The sequence below is a fragment of the Chamaea fasciata genome, unplaced genomic scaffold (genome assembly GCF_029207755.1).
Source record: "Chamaea fasciata isolate MVZ Bird 193981 ecotype frontalis unplaced genomic scaffold, bChaFas1.0.hap1 SCAF_4, whole genome shotgun sequence".
In the NCBI taxonomy this organism is placed as follows: domain Eukaryota; kingdom Metazoa; phylum Chordata; class Aves; order Passeriformes; family Sylviidae; genus Chamaea; species Chamaea fasciata.
In genome coordinates, this window is record NW_027094089.1 from 51,199,449 (window position 1) to 51,218,699 (window position 19,251).

The window sequence follows — 19,251 nt, forward strand, 5'->3', positions numbered from 1 at the left end:
CATCTCATAGCTGACAGTGAAAGTCACAGAGCACTAAATTATATCTGACTTCTTACAGAGTGGTGGTTTTTGTTGAATATTACATGTATGAAGCATTGCAATAGGCAGTGAAAAAAACCCCAAAAAGTTAACACTTTTAATAAAGAAGATTGATTCTTAACAATTTGTATTTAACAATTTGTCAATGCATGAATTGGCATATTTCTCTATGTCTCTGTCTCAAACCTTTGAAATGCAGTTATTTTGCTTTTGTAATTAATTTCTTGTGATAAAGATGTGATATGATACTTATTAATTATGTATTCTATTTCAAATTAAAAACCTCACCTTAGCTTAGGAGTCATTAAATAGTTAAAATGTATTATTTAGAGGTGGAATGACAATGCCTATAGTTGGTTGCCTACATAGCAGCAGAACTCATGATAAATTTGTTGCATAACTATATTATTTATTTGTTACATAACTATATATCCAAGACTAATCACCTCTTCCTTAAGTTATATGAGAAAATGTATATGTAGTTGGTTCAGAAAATAATTAATTCCTCTCTGACAGCACTTCATATAGGATTCTGTAACAGAGAACCTGTAAAAGAAGGACATTGCATGGATGGAGCATGTCCTTTGAAGGGCAATGGAACTGGTGAAGGGGCTGTAGCATAAAGCACATGAGGAACAGCTGAGGGAGCTGGGTGTGTTTAGCCTGGAGCAAAGGAGGCTCTGGGAGGACCTTGCCAATCTCTAAAACTGCTGGAAAAGAGGTTGTTAGCTGGTGGGCATTGGTTTTCCAAGTAACAAGTGACAAGACTAGAGGAAATTGCACCAAATTGCACAAGGGTAGTTTAGGTTGGATATTAGGAAAAAATACTGAAAGAATTGTCATGTGTTGGAACTGGCTGCCCTGGGAAGTGGTGGAGTTGCCATGCCTGGAGGTGTTTAAAAGACGCATAGGTGTGGCAATTACAGACATCATTTAGAAGGGGCAGTGCTGGTTTAATGGTTGGACTTGATGAATTTAGGGGTCTTTTCCAGCCTAAATGATTCTGTGATCCTGTTGAGGTAACCTTTGTTGTTGTCTACTAGATTAACTGGCCACAGCACAAGTACACTACTCGCTACACAGCCATGAATAGACCTGGCTACGTAGATGTCCACATCGAAAGCTGCGTGTGCACAGAATGCAGCTGTAACATCTGTGCTTAAAAGCTGGTTTGCATTCAGTGCAGTTGCATAGCATTGGTGTGTCATACTGTGTGTGCAGAGCAGTTCTCAGCAGGGAAGTATTTACATTTGGGACCAAGTGAAAGGATGGAAGCCAATGCCCTTCTAGCAGTCTCACAAACTTAAATTTTTAACAGTTATTCTGCTGGAGATCAGATAATGCTCTTGCTTTATGTTGTAAGCTCATGACAAGTCTGGCTGAAGAGTTTCCAATCCCACTGCCAAACACTGCCTGTGATGAGATGTCAGTATTTCCAGAATAACTGAGGTCTTCCATGGTGCTGCTTTCCAATTCAGGGGCACGAACATGTTGAGAAGTCATTTTTTTATTACATACAGCATTGCGCTTATGCCCGGCTTTTGTAGCAGAGCAAGAACTGGTTCAAGTTCAGTGTCTTTCCTGAGACTGGTTTCTGTCATTATTGATACATAGGTTGGAATTTTAACCTGTGTTCAGTGATCTGTGTTCTATTTTGGTCTCTTTATCTGGCTGTGCACTACCAGTTTGGTAGTTTAGCTTTCTTTACTCATTGTCACATTGCTGAGGAGCTGTTATTGTTCCATTTTAAATAAGAAGGTTCTATTTTGGCTGATCATGAAGGAAGAGAGAGCCTTGAAATAATTACTTTCAATTAATCTGTGCTGCCTGACTCTTAAGCTTTTTCAGTTTTATTAGAGCATGGAAATGTTAAAAGATTGCTCATTGTTAAAAAATCTAACAAAACAAAACCAACAACAAAATTTAAAAAAAACCAAACCAACATTCCGTGTGGTTTCTAGGTCCAGAATACCTTTGGATCTTGGTTTGATGATTAAATTTTAGGGATTGCCACTAGTTAGAAAATTGGGTTGCATGGGTTCCTAATAAGAATCTGGATAGTTAGGGTCTGCTGCCTCTTAGTCATGTTAACTTTTTCTTTTCAGCTTTCTAGTTAGCTGTTCTGTTACCTAAATTAGGAATTTAGCTTAAATGCTGGCTTGACAGGGAATCAGGAGAACGGTCTCTTTGGAAGAAAGAAAATCTGGAAAATTGTTTTGTTGCTTACAGATACAAGTCTCTTGAGTTAAGGTTGAATCAGTCCCTTCAGAACTGAAAAAATTCCTGAGCTGCTTATAGATTAGCTTTTATGTGGGAGTTACTGCCTTCTAATTTCATAAGAATTAACCTGAGGGAAAGAAGGAAGGGTAGGCAGGCTTAGTAGTCTGACATGCTTCTGAGTGAGCAAGATGCCACTGAAGTTCTAACATGTTAAACTGAGAGACCCCTCTGGCCCAGAAATTCTGATCAATAAATAACATTCCATTGATAAAAATGTTTTAATGAACAGAAATGACAACCATATGCCTCCTTTTACATTTTCTTTGTGAATATATTATTTTTCTGATCTGTAAATAAAAACTCGTTACCTTACTGTGTTGTACAACACAACAGTGTTAAGACTTTGCAGTAAGTTATTAAATATATTTTCTTTCCATTTTGCTGCAGATCCATCAGGGCACAGTTCCTGTTTCATACACAGTGACAACTGTGGCTCCGCATGGGATACCACTTTGCACAGGCCAGCACATTCCAGCCTGCGGCACACAGCAGGTTCCAGGGTGCTCAGTGGTTTTCAGTGGCCAGCACCTTCCAGTTTGCAGTGTGCCTCCCCCAGTAAGTGGGTCTCTCTAACTACACCAGCTTCAATCTATTTTTCTAGTATAAATCTATAGTGTCATACACAATACTATATACAGCATCTAGTGAACACTTTTGATGTTGGTATAATCTTGTTGTCTGCCAGCAGTGTGTAATTGTGCTTTTCCTGAGGTGCATTCTGTGACATGAATAAGCTTGTGTGGCCCTGAAACAAAGCCCTTGATATGACCCATCTATTTCTTCAGGCTGCTCATTGAAGAGTAAGGATAATTTGTGTTGATCGTGCCCGGGTACCGTTTATGCCCATGAGAGGCAATAAGGTCTGCGGCATGGCTAGTCTGGAGCATTTGTAAGAATCGGTTCCCCTTACCTGTCAAATTGCTGAAAATCTGTTACATAAGCTGGTGTGTATTCCTGAGGCAGCATGAGAGACACCCCGTTTCTTCTGTTTAGTGGTGGTGTTAGTGAAACAAAGCAATCTCAGAATAAGTACCCAGAGACTGGAACAATACCTACATAGTAAATTCAGCAAGGAAAAAGGCAACGTCCTAAGAAACAACAGAAAAATCTGAAACTCCATTTGGGCTTACAGAAATCCGTGCAATGGATATTAATAATCTTACCCTATGCTTTGAATAGGTATGTTATCTGTGCAATTCATAACATGTTTTGTAATTCAACAATGCAGTTGGCCTTTTAATACATATGGAAGTAAAGCTGTGGTTTTTGTTTTGAATGTACAACAATTAATCAAGTGTGTTGAGAGAATAGATCCAGTGCAAGTGAATAGAAACAGTTAAGTTTCTATAGCATCAGCAGGCAGACTTTATGCTTTCTTCTGTTAAAGCATAAAATTGAGGAATAGTTTTAAGTTAAGAGGAGTTTCTGGAAGTTGTCTGGTGGTCTCCTGCTGCAGTACCAACTTCCAAGTATGGAGATTTCACAGCGCCTCTAAGCTTCTGCTCCAGTGTTTGACTGTCCTTGTAATGAAGAATTTCCTCCATATGTCTGCTTGAGTTTTCTTTGTTGTATCTTAGTCCCATTGGTCCTTCTGCTCTTTCATTTTGCTTCTTGAGGAGGACTTGGATTCCTCCTGTCCAATCTCAGGAAGTAGTTAGACACAGGGGTAAGGTTTTTGCTTAGTTTTCTCTTTTTAAAGAACAAGTCTAGTTCTGCCACTTCTTTTATGCAGTTTTCTTCAAGTCACTGGTCATCGTGACTTTTCACCAAGACCTGGTCATCATGTTGTCATTGTCTCTGTTTTGAACTGGGACACCCAAAACTGGGACCAAGACTTGAGATTAATGTCACAGTGTCTTAATGGAGGGGCAGAATCACTTCACTGGTTTCCCCAGTTGCTTTCTTAGCCATGCAGCCTGGCATGTCAGAGGCCTTTTTGACTGAGTACTCTATGGGTATTGTGTACACATCCACCACAACCCCACTTTTTTTCCTGCAAATCTGACTGCAACCTGTTAGTCTCAGAGTGTCCTCATCCATGGAGTTACTCTTATCCAGTGCCAGACTTCACATTTGCCTTTGAACTTTACATAGTTCCTGTCAGCCAATTTCTCCAGCCTATAAAAATCCATCTCAAGGTAGCCCATGCCCTCCAACATTTCACCTTGCTCACCAGCTTCACCTGTGAACTTCCCAGTTTCCTTTTGTTATTTTCACAGTATTTGTCTATCTCACTGCATGTGAAGTAAGCAAATGCCATTTATTAAATACCTTCCTCACTTTAAAAAGTTCTTCGAAGGACAAAATGGCATCCAAAGGAGCATGAACAAGCTTGAGTCATGAACCCACATGAAATCCCATGTGGTTTAACAAGACCAAACACAAAGTGCTGCGTCTGGGTCATACCAGCACAGGCTGGGGCTGCCCAGATGGAGAGCAGCCCTGTAAGAAGGACTTGGGGGTGCTGGTGGGTGAGAGGCTGGACATGACCCAGCCATGAGCACTCTCAGCCCAGAAAGCCAAACATGTCCTGGGGCTGCATCCAAAGCAGTGTGGGCAGCAGGGGAGGGAGGGGATTCTGCCCCTCTGCTCTGCTCTGGTGAGGCCTCAACTGGAGCCCTGCATCCAGCTCTGGGGCCCCAGCACAGGAAGGATACGGAACTGCTGGAGTGAGTCCAGAGGAGAGACACCAAAATAATAAGAGGGATGGAGCACCTCTCCTATGAGGAAAAGCTGAGAGAACTGGGAATGTTCAGCCTGGAAGAGAGAAGGCTTTGGGGTACCCTAATTCCAGTACTTGAAGGGAGCCTACAAGAATGGTAGACAGAGACTTTTTATAATGGCATGTAGTGACAGAACAAGATGGGAAATGGCTTTAAACTGAAAAAGTGTAGGTTTAAATTAGATATTAGGAAAAAAAATTCTTTACTTTGAGGGTGGTGAGGCACTGGAACAGGCTGCCTACAAAACATACGGATGTCATATCCCTGAAAGTGTTCAAGGCCAGGTTGGACGAAGCTCTGAGCAACTTGATCTAGTGAAAGGTGTCCCTGCCCATGGGGTTTGGAACAAAATGATCTTAAAGGTGCCCTCCAATCCAGGTCATTCTATGGTATGTCCAAACTGAAGAGCTTTTAAAAAAGCTTGAATGAATAAATAGGTAATTTTTATTTATTTCTGCTTGGAAGTTAGTGGGACCTGATTTGTTCTAACTTTAAAAAGTAACATGGGCATAGCACAAATCAAACATTTCCAAACATATACAGGAGCTATGGTAATCTTTACAGCGTAGAACCCTATTTCAATGTCTCCCAAAGAATCTAATGTTTTTAAGAAGCCTGTGAGATGTTCTATCTGCAAATTTATCTTCGGCTATTTCAGAGGACAGTTTTCAATTTAGTAAAATACAATAAAAATGTATTATAACCATAGAAACATTTTTAATGGTATTTGTTTATAGAAAAATTATATAGTAACCGAGGGAATAGTCAGCATTTAAATAAAAAATAGTAGTTGGATCAAATTAGTCTAATAGTGTTTTGGTGCATTTGAAGGTTTGTATTTGGTCATGATCACAGCAGATTGAGAGGATAGTTTGACCTCCCCTACTGAAATCTAATTTTAAATTAATTCCTTTTACCATTTTATGCTATTATAGTCAGTATGTAAATGTATGCTGTGTGACATTACCAATAAGAAAAAAAAAAAAAGAATCAAAACTGGGTAATCTTCCTTTTCAAGATTTGATTATGAATATCTTAATTAAATGCTCTTTAAATTGTTAAAAGTGTAAAAGAAATGCCTGACATTCTCATAATGGATCAAAGCACAACAAAAAAGAGAATGTAGGTTCCTTGCTCCTCCATATATAAAGGTGGAATGCCACTAAGCACATTCCTTTCCCCTGAAGTGCCTTCATCATTTTATTGATCAAACATTAGTGCCCAAAGTTGCTTTTGTGTTAGGAATTTAAAGGAGGAGAGAAAAAGAGGTATTCCTTGTAGTATTTGTCACTAGGGAGTTGCTTTTAGAGCATAGGACTCACCCGAAAGTCCAAAATGGAGCAGACTGTGAATTATACGTAGTATATGAGACAGCAGAGGTCTTTAGGCACAGTCTGGCAGCTGAGTCTCTCACCTGCATCTAAAGCTTAAAGTGGTTGCAAAACCATTGCTTTGGCATGTTGTTTTGATGATAAAATGTAGTAAAAATAAAATTAACTGAGATAACTGTATCTGCTCGTCACTTAGAAGCCTTTCTAATCCTGGAGTATTGAAAATTCAGACTCCTGGTGGCCTCATGAACACCTATTGGATTCTGCTTCCTAGAGCCTGTTCTGTAGTAATCACTGTTCCTTGGGTATTTGAATGAGTTGTTGATATTTATGTGTATTTTGGAGGCTTTTTCAACAAGGCTGAAGAACTGTTCAGTTACAATTACACCTTTCCGTAATAAATACATAGAATATGGAACATTGTGTTGGGAATGTGTGTGCTACAAAAATGTGTTGTTTTCATTTTATTTCAGATGCTTCAGGCGTGCTCAGTCCAGCACCTACCTGTACCATATGCAGCATTTCCACCCCTCATTTCTAGTGACCCATTCCTTTTGCATCCTCCTCATATCTCTACACACCACCCTCCTCACTTACCTCCTCCAGGACAATTTGTTCCTTTCCAAGCACAGCAGTCACGATCGGTAAGTAATGCTTCCTACCTCACTCTCGGTAGAACTGTTGGGCTGGATGGGCACATAGTACTGATACCTGATTGAGGAAACAATGATATTCTTTCAAATTGCAACCACTGTATGTGAAGATGAAAAAAATACTTCTGGAATCCAGTGTTTCCCTTCAGATTTTGTCATTGTCTGTGCTGTTTCTCTATAGTTTTACTTTCCTCAGAAGGATGGGTATTTCCTTCACCATTGGGTATTTCTTTCCCAGGAAGCAGAATAGAATCCAGAGGAGGTTGTGTAAGCATAGTAGGCATCTCAGAGAAAAGCTTAGCAGAGAAAAATAGCAGAGAGTTGCTTTAATTTTATGTTTCTTTTGTATTACTTCTTGGTTAATTTTTAAGTGACCGGTCCTTTTCCTAGGACATTTTCTTTATACTTATGAAAGTTACTGATGTTGTCACTTAAGCAGATTTGTCTTAGTGAAACAGACTATGCAAACATGGGAAAATGTGACCCTGTTTTGGATTTAGGGGGAAATCAGGTTTACGGTTCTGGCCTACCACTCTTTCTGTGTGGTTATCTCAGTCCTTGTCCATTTGTTTGCCTCACTGAGTACAAGATGCAGGTATTTCAGTAACACAAAAATAGGATATAGCTTTATTGTTGCAAACACTGCTGAGACTCCTTTTTGCCATGTCTTTGGTGTGGATATGATTGTAATCACTTCATTACAGTAAATGACAGGAGAACAGTTTCCATCATCCTAACAAAGTGGTAGACGTCTTTACAAGACTTAGCTTTAGAAAATGTATCGACTCCAGTTTTAGCTTGAGTTGCTTACTTAGGTTTATAACTAGACTTGCCTGTCAGCTTTCACCTCTGCCAAAAAGCTTGCATCATAGTGGCTTAAGAATATCTTGTTCGTTCTGTATAACAGGAAAACAGAATATTCCTTTGGTTCCACGAGGTGGCTTTGTTAGCTGAATTTCTTGAAATGGTGGAATTCAGTGTCAGTAACAGAAAGGTGTATTTAGGAAACAGTGAGAATTCCTGGTTGTTTCTTGGGCATTTTTGGACCTGACTGATGCAATAGATTTGACTAGCAACAAAACTAACCTGGATTCTCATGCTTCTGAAACCTCAGGACTGCTTGTTAGGACTGCTTGCGTGACCCTCCTTGGAAAGCATCTGCTTGCTTTTTGGATATCATTATCAGTTTCATCTACTGGAACCACCATGATTCCCCTCCACCTTTTAGTTTTTCTGGCACAATTTCAGTTCTTGTCTGTGGTCATTTATTTTTTTTTTCTCTCACATATCAGACAGTGAGAGCAGCCCGGCAAGAAGGAGAGCAAATATTTATCCTGAAAAATGCAAGATACAGGAAATTAGACACTCCTGTATTTCCTAGATTGCATAAATTCCTGGTCTATAAGCATGGCTAGCTGGAAAAGGTGAATTCATATCAAATGTGCAGTGTTGTTTTTGCTTTTTTGGATAGTGTTAATGACCTAGGAATTGTTCACAGAGTTACTATAAAAATTATCATGGCAGCACAGTATATACAGCTGGGACTGCAGTTCTTTATTGGGGAAAAAAATTCACCTCTATTATTGCAACAAAGGCTATCTCTGGTTTTTTTTGTAGCCACTTCAAAGGATAGAAAATGACGTAGAATTGCTTGGAGAACATCTTCCTGTAGGAGGTTTTACATACCCTCCCTCAGCTCATCCACCAACGTTGCCTCCCTCAGCTCCTCTTCAATTCTTAGCTCATGATCCATTACACCAGGAGGTGTCATTTGGGGTAGTAAGTATAGTTTTCTATGCTACATTCTCTTTCATACTGCATTAACATTCTTGATCCTTATTCTGTAGTACATGTTGTTGAAAAGTCACATTTTTACAATCATATTCCATTATTGAAACAGCTGCACACTGTGGTATTTTCTTTAAGCTTATGTTAATCAAGTTAAGGATAATTTAATGACACCAGCAAATTATTTCCAGTAACATTACCTGCAGAGTGCAGCAGCATTTACATAGAAAACTTTCCATGTTGTCACATAATCCAGGGCTTCTATTGTAGGAATTAGTACAGTTTAAAAAAACTGTTGTTACTTTTAGTTAATTCTTCATCATATGTTGAATTTCCACAGCCTAGGAAAGCCAGAGTGCTTTAAAAACAGGTCTTCTCTTTAAGCAGTGGTAGAATGCTTCCTTAATTTAGACCACACCATATGTTTTAAAGATAGCCATGTTATAAAGCTTGATTTAAGTAATCTTTCAGGGGATCGACAGGCAGTTTAACTGCAGCAGCACAAAATAAAATTTTAAGTGGTGCCGAATAAAGTCTGTGTTGAATTTTGTTGAATTGTGTGTTTCTGTCGTGTGTCCAGTGGTGCCACTTCTGGGATCTTTGTCTTGTACTTCAATCTGCAGTTATACTAGTCTTGAAATGGGTCAGGGTTTTGTTGCTGTTGTAGCTGTTTCGTGTGGGTCACTTTAAAAAAAAACACCTCTCTAGCCTGTGTGATGCTGGGAGAAATACCTAGATCCGAAGTATAGGTGCTGAAATTTTTTATTGTTTAACATGTGCAGGAAGTTGTCAGTAGTCTTAGGGGCTTATTGTTATTTAAATTTTAAATAAGAGTTAATTTTAGGCCCTGCAGCTGTGGAACATGCAGCTATCTTGTCTTTAATTATTCTCCTTGAAATCATAGAACTTAGTCAAATACTTGCTGCAGTTTTTATAAAGGTTCAAGTAGATGTCCACCATTTCAAAATGTGATCAACTTATTCCTAATCTAAAGGTGTACCGATTTTCAATGAAGTTTTCAGGCACTATGAGACACTGGAGTCCAGGACGCTTGAAATGTTCCATAAACTGCTTGTATTTTATTCAGTATGCTTGTTAGATAAATTAGTCCAATCATACAGGTTTTGCTTGGAGTCAGACTTCCTTAATTTTTAAGTTTGGTTGTTGGAGTAGTTAGGGAACATAATACCATTTTCTGCAGATTGTAGTATTTGTCCGCTCTGATGCTTCAGCTCTGTTGTCTATTGCTAAGGAGTAGAATAGAGACGTATTACAAGTAACCCATGTGGCCTTTTATAAAGTAATATAAAATCTTTATAAAGCTTTATTTGCATTAACATTAGAATGGAATAGCTGCATTTCTGATTCTTTTTCATTCAGTGAACACAGCAGTTTCCAATTATGTTTTTGGATTGCAGAATTCACAAAGTAGTATAATTAATATTTGATATGTTTAGTTTGAGACTTCAGCCAAAAGGAACCTGGTTCTTTTGCACTGTGCTTATATTCATATGTTAATTTCATGTATGACCAGGGCTATCTAATTATTTTGTTTCCATTGTAAAATTAGGGGATTTTAGGTTTGTCATTGGGGATGTTGGGCTCTTGGCTTTCAGATTTCAAACATGTAAGAAGAAAAAAGTGTTAGTAAAGGCTTACAGTGTCCTTTGTTTCAAAAGAAGTCTTAAGGCCCTCAAATACTAATTTAATAGGGATAGATGAACTTCAGTTGTAGAAAACACATTTTAGTGAAACGTGACAAAAAGCGCCCTGATTTATCCATGGCGTGAATGCATTGTAACTTTGGGCTTGAGTGTCTGTCTATGTGTGGTCCAGCTGCAGAAATTGTACTGATTAAACCTTCCACATACACCTGAAAGGCTTCAAACCTTTAAGCCTAAGTGTAAATATATACCACAGCTTAAAAGTTAGAGGTTTTTTAAGGAGATTTTTTAAAAATTCTCATTTAAAAAGAATTTTCTAAGGGCTTCTTTACTCAACTGTTTATGCACAGGCCTGCATAATAGCACCTGAGACTTTTATATTTACAAGAAGGTCAGCAATTCACATCCGGTTTCCCACACTATTCTGACTGTAGACTAAACACATAAGAACTTGTAAGGATTTCCATTGAATATTACCACTTTTTCACGTAAATTGGTATGATTGTGTATTATAAATGGGAATAGTAATTTCAAATTGAGGCTGAGATTCTTTTGGATTTTAGCACAGGCTGGATCTTTAAATAATGCTTTATTAAAAGTGGATTTCATTATTGAGGGTAGAGATCAAGAATGGAAAAAGTTGAATCATGGGCTCACAGACTGGATAAGGGATGTCATCTGGTCAAGCAGGGCCACCTAAAACTGGATGTCCAGGACTATGTCCAGCCAGCTTTTGAGTATCTCCAGGAGAGCAGGCTCCACCATCTCCCTAGGCAACCTGTGCCAGTGCTCAGTTACCCTCAGATTACAGAAGTGTTTTCTGATGTTCAGGCGGAGCCTCCTGTGTTTCAGTCTGTGCCCACTGTCTCTGGTCCTGCCACTGGGCACCACTGAAAAGAGCCTGGCTTCATCTTCTTTGCACCCTCCCATCAGGTATTTATATACACTGGTAGGATCCCCCCAAGCCTTCTCTTCTCCAGGCTGAACAGGCTCAGCTGTCCCAGCCTTTTCAACACGTGAGATGCTCCAGTCCCATCTTACTGACCCTTTGTTGGACTCTCTCCAGTATGTCTATGTCTGTCTTGTGCTGGGGAGCCCAGAACTCGACACAAGTTCCAGTTCCACAAGTTTCAGTTGAAGCTTATTTTCTTCTTTCTTGCAGCCTTACCCACCTTTTATGCCTCGAAGACTCACAGGGCGCAGCAGATACCGATCACAGCAGCCAATACCACCACACCCTTACCACCCCAGCCTATTACCTTATGTGCTGTAAGTGAAAAGTACATTTGCTTCCATGTAGGTTATTAAGAAGTCAGCAAGCATCTTTGCACTTTTTATGGTTGGACTCTACCAGAGACCAGGCATATTTCCATTTCTGTGTAAACTTTTTTGCCTAGTTTGAATAACCTACACCACTGAGCAAGAAAAGATACAAGTGAACGGTTTTTGACCAGTGTAGTTTTGTAGGTATTTTGAGGCACAGTAGCCTCTTGTTTCTGAACTCTTGGTAAAATCTTCAATGGATTTTAAAGCATAGTTCTATGATACTCTTACAGAGGCATAATTACACTGTAGGATCAAGTTGTAGGATTCACTTACAGAATAAATTAAGTTGGTTTGGTTCTTAAGTATAAAACATAAGAGTGGGAACTTTTATGATGTTTTTTTACTCTTTATTGGCTGAAGTGCTACTCTGTCACAGCTGTCACATTTCTGTTCTGCCTCTGATTAGCTGTTTCTGGAAAAGATGTGGGAAAACTAACATTTAGGAATTATCTGTAGTGTGTTATGGTAGTCTCTCTGGAAGAGAGTGTGGGTCTGTGACATGAGATGTATTAGTCTTTTGTGTTCTGTATTGAAAGTAAGAATTAAATGTTTGGAAAACAAAGATTAAGTTTCTGGTGGCAAAGGTGACATTCACAAGGAAATAATCAAGGTCTGACACCAGATCTGTAGATTGTGTGCAATGTCAGACATGGCATAAAAATGACACTAGAAATCTGATTCAGCAAAGTTGTTCAACTTTTCATCTTGAAGTCTGAGAGAAATGTCATAGCTTCTTGCCTATTTGCTGAGGACATGATGTGCCACAGTAATTCCTGCTTCTACTATATTAGCGCGTTGAATTTGTAATTTCCATGTCTGTGGATGAAGTTTTCACCCATTGTGCTACCTTGGGGGGTAAAAAGACTTACTGAATATACAAGCAGAAAAACATCTCTGATCTCTCAGTCTGAAGGGATTCTGCTTTAACCAACATCACAGTACATGAGAAAGTGAATTTGTGCTTGCCTTCAGGTTGGAAGTTTGTCTACTTTATCTTCACTGTGTGTTTTAGGCTTGCAGAAGTTGAAAGACTTTTATGTTGGCAATCTGAATGAACTTAGCATTCCTCTTTGATGGTCTTTTATCCACTTAAAGAAACAAAACATATTTAAAACTAGAATGTCAATTTTTTGTCAGCTTTTGGTCTCCATAGTCTGTGATAATTAGATTAGTTTTTGTAATAAAGCTGAGCTTGGCTAAAAGAACCAAGTGAAATGCACGTGCAGTTAAAAAGTCAGGACTCCCAGTATCAGAAAGTAGCAGAAAAAGCTTTTTCATGTGACTCTTTCACTTCAAATATCTGTTCTTGACTTCAAACATAACATTTTTGCCAGTTCTGAGAACATGTTGATTTGAGAGGCGTCAGAAAGGTTACTTTACCTCTGCCAGATGTTTCTGTGCTTTCCTTCAGCAAGATGCTGAATCTTATCCTTGTTTGCTCTCATGGTAGATCAATGCTCCCAGTGCCACCGGCAGTTGGACCAGCTTTCAGCTTTGAGTTGGATGTGGAAGATGGAGAGGTAGAAAACTATGAGGTTGGTGTGTGAACTACAACTACCTTTAAAGAACAGATGTTAGCTCAAGCAATAGATAAAATTTTATTCTGTTTTGTTTTTAATCCTGGTTTTGCCTTTCAAATAAATGACTGTGAAGACAGAATCCAGAAATGGTCCTTTCAGATTTTTTTTGTAATACTGGATATTAGAAGTGTTCAGATTTCTTTCTTGTCTGTTGCTCTTTCCCAGAATTCACCTTTCCAGGCTAGTAATCACTAAATTTTTCAACTTCTATGTTCTCCATGCTACTCTTCTCCTTTCGAAATTTAATTGATTTTAAATACCATACAGAAATGAAGCACTTTCAGAAGAAAAGGGTAAGTTACTGGTTTTATGAGTGTAACTTTCAGAGTAGTTTTAATATAATAGGATTAATTAATCCAAATGTAATGTTTATAAAATTGCTTTACTGCCTTTTCTTCTTGTCCTCTGGAGGGGATGGTAATTCACATCTAGAGATGCAGAATCCTCTTAAATATCCTAGATAATTATGGGGCTCTTCCAGCTGTTGTTTCTTTGCTGGTTCTGAAGCTAATGGATTCCATTTGATTTCTCTTGAGTTAGTCATAATTAACCCTGACTTGTGCATCTCTTTTCCTGTGCTCCTGTTAAGATCTCTGTGTAATTGCATGTCTTCAGTTTAACAATGAGCGCTTCTGCAATAACTTCTGTGGTGGTTCAGAAGAAGCAATGTCTGAGAATTTGGGCCCTAGGTTTATGAGTGTAAGAAATCAATACCATTTGCAGCTTTCATAGGATCTTCTCTGTGCATTGATTCTCTGTCACACTGATGTTGTTTCCTAGGCCCCTCGTGAAGGAATGTGAGTTAAATACATGATAGATTGCAAATGATATACGTGAAAGGATTTTAGTTGCAATTGTTTGCTTATAGAAAACTAACATAAAAATTAGCAGCCAAAAAAGTGCCTAAGTTTGATGATATGTATTTGTTTTGCAGATTGAGGATAAAATTTCCATATTTTAATTTAACCAGCCCACGACATGGAGTGGGAATCATAAATTGTCCCATTAAATTTATGATTTCTCTCACAAGATTAAATTCACATATTCTTACGAAGAAAATTAGTTGACAATTTTTTTCTGGTTACCTGCACTGGTAATTTCATAGCAGGGTGAGGCAATCCCTCAGAAGCTACTTACTGAGCTGTCCATGCAGTCATAGGACTAATTGGAAATTGCATCTATGGGAAGTGGGTTTTGAAATTCCAGAGATAATACCTTACATAATTACAAAGATGATTAAGTTATGAAAGACTTTCCAAGGAGCTTGTATTGTATGGGAGAACTAAAGTTCTAAACATTTCTTGATAGAAGGGTGTTTTATGCTAGCAGCTGGGGTAGTGAGATGTGATGGTAGTCCCCAACACTAATGGAACCAGAGCCTGTTTGATCAGTGAAATTTTAAATGTCTAGTTTCCATGTTTTGCAGGCACTGTTGAATTTGGCAGAACGTCTGGGAGAAGCCAAACCACGGGGATTAACAAAAGCAGACATTGAGCAGCTTCCATCCTACAGGTTCAATCCAAACAATCACCAGTCAGAGCAGACATTGTAAGTATACTGGTCTCTTTCAAAGGTCCATAATTTAGGTAGCTTGATTTTCATTTCTTTAACTGGCAGTCACAGCTAGGTCAGAAGAGCAAAAATACTTGCTTTGTGATGTGAAAGTACAGTAAATAAACCCAGAAAAACACCCATAAAATCTCACAGAGTCAATTCTCAGTTTCCATTGTCAGATTTAGATCACTGTAGCTGCTGAAGGAGTAAAATAGCTACTGTGTTGAAGTCGTACCTGTAAGGTTTTGTATGGAATTGCATATTTGTTATTCTTACATAGCAGATATATTTGAATTTCATTGTCTTTTTTAGATGTGTGGTGTGCATGTGTGATTTTGAGTCAAGGCAGCTACTTAGAGTCTTGCCCTGTAACCACGAGTTCCATGCCAAGTGTGTTGATAAATGGCTAAAGGTAAGAATAAGTTACCCTGTCTTAGATGAAACTGATTATGTATTTTTGTAGGAGAGGGTGGGGATATTTTGCTGTTCCATTTCACCCTGTTTCCTAATTTCTGATTCTTAGAAATGCCAACAGAATGGAAGCACTGCCTAGATATTGTATTATTCTAATAATTGATGGTTTCTTCGTAATATTTGGCAAAAGGGAAAATGAATATGAATACAGTTGTTTTCATTGACAGCTCTTGCTGTGTTTTCCATTTGCTTAAAACAATAATTCTGCATTTGAGTAATACACTACATTAAAGAAGACTCAAAAAAAGTAAATAATATTGGAGGTATGATACTGAGTTTGATGATAATGGTGCCTTCAACTATTTTACATAGCTTGCATAGCAAGAGTGAGTATCAACACATTTCCTTCCCCGCTTTGCTGTAATGTTGGTTTTTGGGGCAGATAAAGTGGGTTACATATGTGTGTTTATGTGTATGCATATACACAGAAATGTAATATATATAAATAGAAATTATAGTTTTACAAAATTATTTACCCATCCAAGAGAATTTGAGCAAAAAAGAAAGGCTCAAGAATCAGGACCTCACAGTAATAGCCCTGATTACATAGCAGCTGTGCAGAAGGTGAGAAGAACAAAAAAAGCAAATATATTATGGCAGACATCTCTACAGGCTGCCTTGAGCCAGATCTACTGCCAGTAAGGTATGGATTCCCATCTTCCCTCAGTTTTTTGTTTTATTCTATCCAGCTTTAATCCTTTTAGTCTGTTGTGTGGAACATTGGAAACTGCAGTGATCCTATGTTGATATGGTCCCTAGAAAATTACACCTAGATGGTGTTACTTGTTTTGGAAAAATAAATAAAGCCCCCTTGCCTTTATGGCACCATAAATATGGGATCATAACCTAGGCAAGTGCTAAAATATGCAATGAAGAGAATAAAAAATCAAATTAATATTGACTTTTTTTGTGTTTTGCTAAGAAGATACCAAGAATAATGAGAAGGATTTGAAAAGATGGGATGTGAAATTGCCCTTTTGCTACAGTACTCATGGTAGTCTAAGTCTAAAGCTTCAACAAAATCTAGGGCCAGTGTAACTATTTGTAATGCTCATAATTTTGGGTGGAAATGGTCCAAAAGTATCTGAATTCACGTTCATGCTCAAGAATCAGCAAGAGGAATCTAAACACCTGGTTGTTTTATTGTCCTACTAAAAAGCCACATGCACACACTCCACATAATATCATCAGGTTTTCTCTGCTAGATGTATGTAATTTTACTCACTTACTACAAATTAAGAGTAGAATATGTATGTATCAAAGTGGTGTTCTTCAGTGTCTCCCTCCTCTTCTTGAGCAGCATCCACTCTACATGTGTCAATCTTTCATAGCATGAAATGCTCTAAGTCAGTTGTGATGTGGACAGTGATAATATCCACAGATAGTATCCTCTTCACTTCATGGGGAAAAAAAAATAAATAAAAATGTCATTTGACATAGCCTCTGAGATAGTGGATGCTGTAGGTTTATTATGGGGGCTTTTTTAAAGACAGCTCTTTCCAGGCTGTTATTGCAAAAAATATACCTCTGATTCATAGAACCCGTGATCTGCAGACTTCTGAAAGCTAGAGAAATATGTCAGGAAACTATCATGCATGCTTGTCTTTTTCTTAATGCTCTTTTCTTACCTGACATCACACTCAGGAGTCAGACAAGCATGTTGAGTTAATCTTTTTTGGGACTCAGTGTGTTACTTTTAAAGTTAAGAGTTAGTCCTTGCAATTGCTAATGAACTAGCAATAGAATTTGGAACTGCTAAATGAAAAAAGTAGATTTATTTTAGTCTGTTTTCATAATCCTAGTATGCTGTTCTAGTGGTGAAATAGTTTTGCTGATGTTCCTGTCCCGTCTAAGAAACTGCATTTTCTTCATATATACTATTTTCTAGAGGTTGTCATTAGAATGAGGTGCAAGATATGCAATCAAAATGTAGAGGGGTGCAGTTAAACTTAGTAAAACTTGCATTGACATAGTTATTCCAGAGCTGAGTGCAAAATAAGATAGTCAAGGTTAAACCATCCTGGTGTAGGATCACTAAGACAATGCCTTTATACCATGTGGGTTCCGTTACAGTGGTACAAAGATGCTATATAAAAATAAACCCTATTTTGCTTTGGAGGCCGTAATGAATTACCTGTAACACCAGTCTATTTTAGTTACAGCCTCTGTCTAAATTTGGTTACAGTTAAGAAGGTAACATCTGGAAGTGATGATAACTGGAAAATATTTTGCGCTTTAGTTTTGCATCTGTCCATTCCTCTATTAATTTGAGAGCTTTTTTTTAATGTATCTTGATTGTATAGTTATGTCCACATCCACCTGATTCACCTCATCCAGCCAACATCATGTTCATAAATTCTACAAGGGAAAGTTAAAATTGTAGCTTTCAGTACTTGTAATGTTATTCCACAACGTAGACAAAGAAAAATAATTATTGGTTAGTCACTATTTTTTACTGATTTAATGTCATTTATTTGAAAAGTATATTTGTTATCTAGGACCATTTCTAGAACTATGGAGTCAAATTGATTCTAAGTTCCATCATGTCACTTCAGTGAAAGATATAAGTAAAAGGTTAGTGATTCAGTCTGAGTACTTTAAAAATATTCTTCTTGGGTTGCCTGTTGGTGATAATGGAGAAGTAAAAAATCTATATTAAAAAGTTTTATGGCTTGTATGCATGGAGTATTTGACAGTACTATCTTTTTAGGTAGTGAGCAAGTAAGAGTAAGTGTTCTGTAACAGTGCATTAGGTTGCCCTCTTCAGGTAAAATACTTCCCTGTTTAAGCAAACTTAAAGACTTAACAAGAGAAGATGTCGTGCCGTGGAGGCAACAACAGAAGAGAGAGATTATCCTTTTACTTGTTGTAGTATTCCCAATTCTCATGTTTCACAATATTCAGCTCTTTCTTGCCCTATATCCTCTAGTCAAGTATGAACACATGAGAAATGCGTTCTATAAAATAAACATCATCATTCCAAAGGAGAGCTTGACACCATGACCTGTCTTCACCCTGAGAGTTTAGAACAACCTTAAAAGGACAACCTGCCTTTATATTTAATGTACTAGGAAATGCTGTATTATATATAAGAAAAGACAAACTGTAACTATACTTCAACTTATTTCTGATGGATTAACACCAAAGTAGTGCAGTGTTTTTTAGAGGATTCTAGTAGCCCTGTGGTTTCATTATTCTGCATGCAGTTCACTTTAACCATAAATTGCTATAAAATATTAAAAAACAATCAATTCATTGTGCAGCATTCTGTAGTTACAGCACAAAATTAAGTCTGCCGGGAAGAGTGGCAAGTTAGAAGGTCAGTATTACAATATTATTGTAATTGTCCCCCTCACTCCTCTTTTGGCATCAAAGAGTCATATTAAATGCCAGGAGGGGGAAATTCATTTCAGGAAAGACACAAGAATGCAACTTAATTTAAAGCAGATGTTCATGTAAGATCTTAAAAAGTTATTTTGAAAGCAGTAGTGTGGTGTCCATGAGTATTCATTTTATTCTGGCACAGTAGATGTATTTCTGCAATTCCTGTCAGGAAATTACTCCTACTGAATGCTGTTCTGTGGTGCAAGTGGTTGTTACTTCAGTACCAATCTAAGCGAATAGCTCTTGATTTGTTAATCCACTGAATGTTTAAGAACATGCCTTTCTACTTTAAATATTGTATTAGCCAAGTTATATTTAGAATCAGGCACATGAAATGAAATGACTGAGTAAGGACATTTTGGAGTATATTTTGAAACTGCAAGTGAAAGAGAAATAAAACTTTAATTGATTCTCCAATTCATGATTTACAAAAATTACAAAGCAATAAGAATTGT

At 37.8% G+C, this 19,251-nt stretch overlaps 1 protein-coding gene across 3 annotated transcripts in view; it reads left to right on the forward strand.

Moving 5' to 3' along the window:
- The window catches only part of RNF38 (ring finger protein 38), a 110,335-nt gene that overhangs the window by 85,220 nt on the left and 5,864 nt on the right, over positions 1 to 19,251 (forward strand). For all 3 annotated transcript variants that reach the window (XM_066181526.1, XM_066181528.1, XM_066181527.1), the window contains 7 exons: positions 2,707 to 2,874; positions 6,847 to 7,017; positions 8,644 to 8,805; positions 11,641 to 11,747; positions 13,255 to 13,339; positions 14,811 to 14,932; positions 15,251 to 15,350. In XM_066181526.1, coding sequence (XP_066037623.1) covers positions 2,707 to 2,874; positions 6,847 to 7,017; positions 8,644 to 8,805; positions 11,641 to 11,747; positions 13,255 to 13,339; positions 14,811 to 14,932; positions 15,251 to 15,350 — 915 coding nt within the window. The remainder of the gene's footprint in view (positions 1 to 2,706; positions 2,875 to 6,846; positions 7,018 to 8,643; positions 8,806 to 11,640; positions 11,748 to 13,254; positions 13,340 to 14,810; positions 14,933 to 15,250; positions 15,351 to 19,251) is intronic.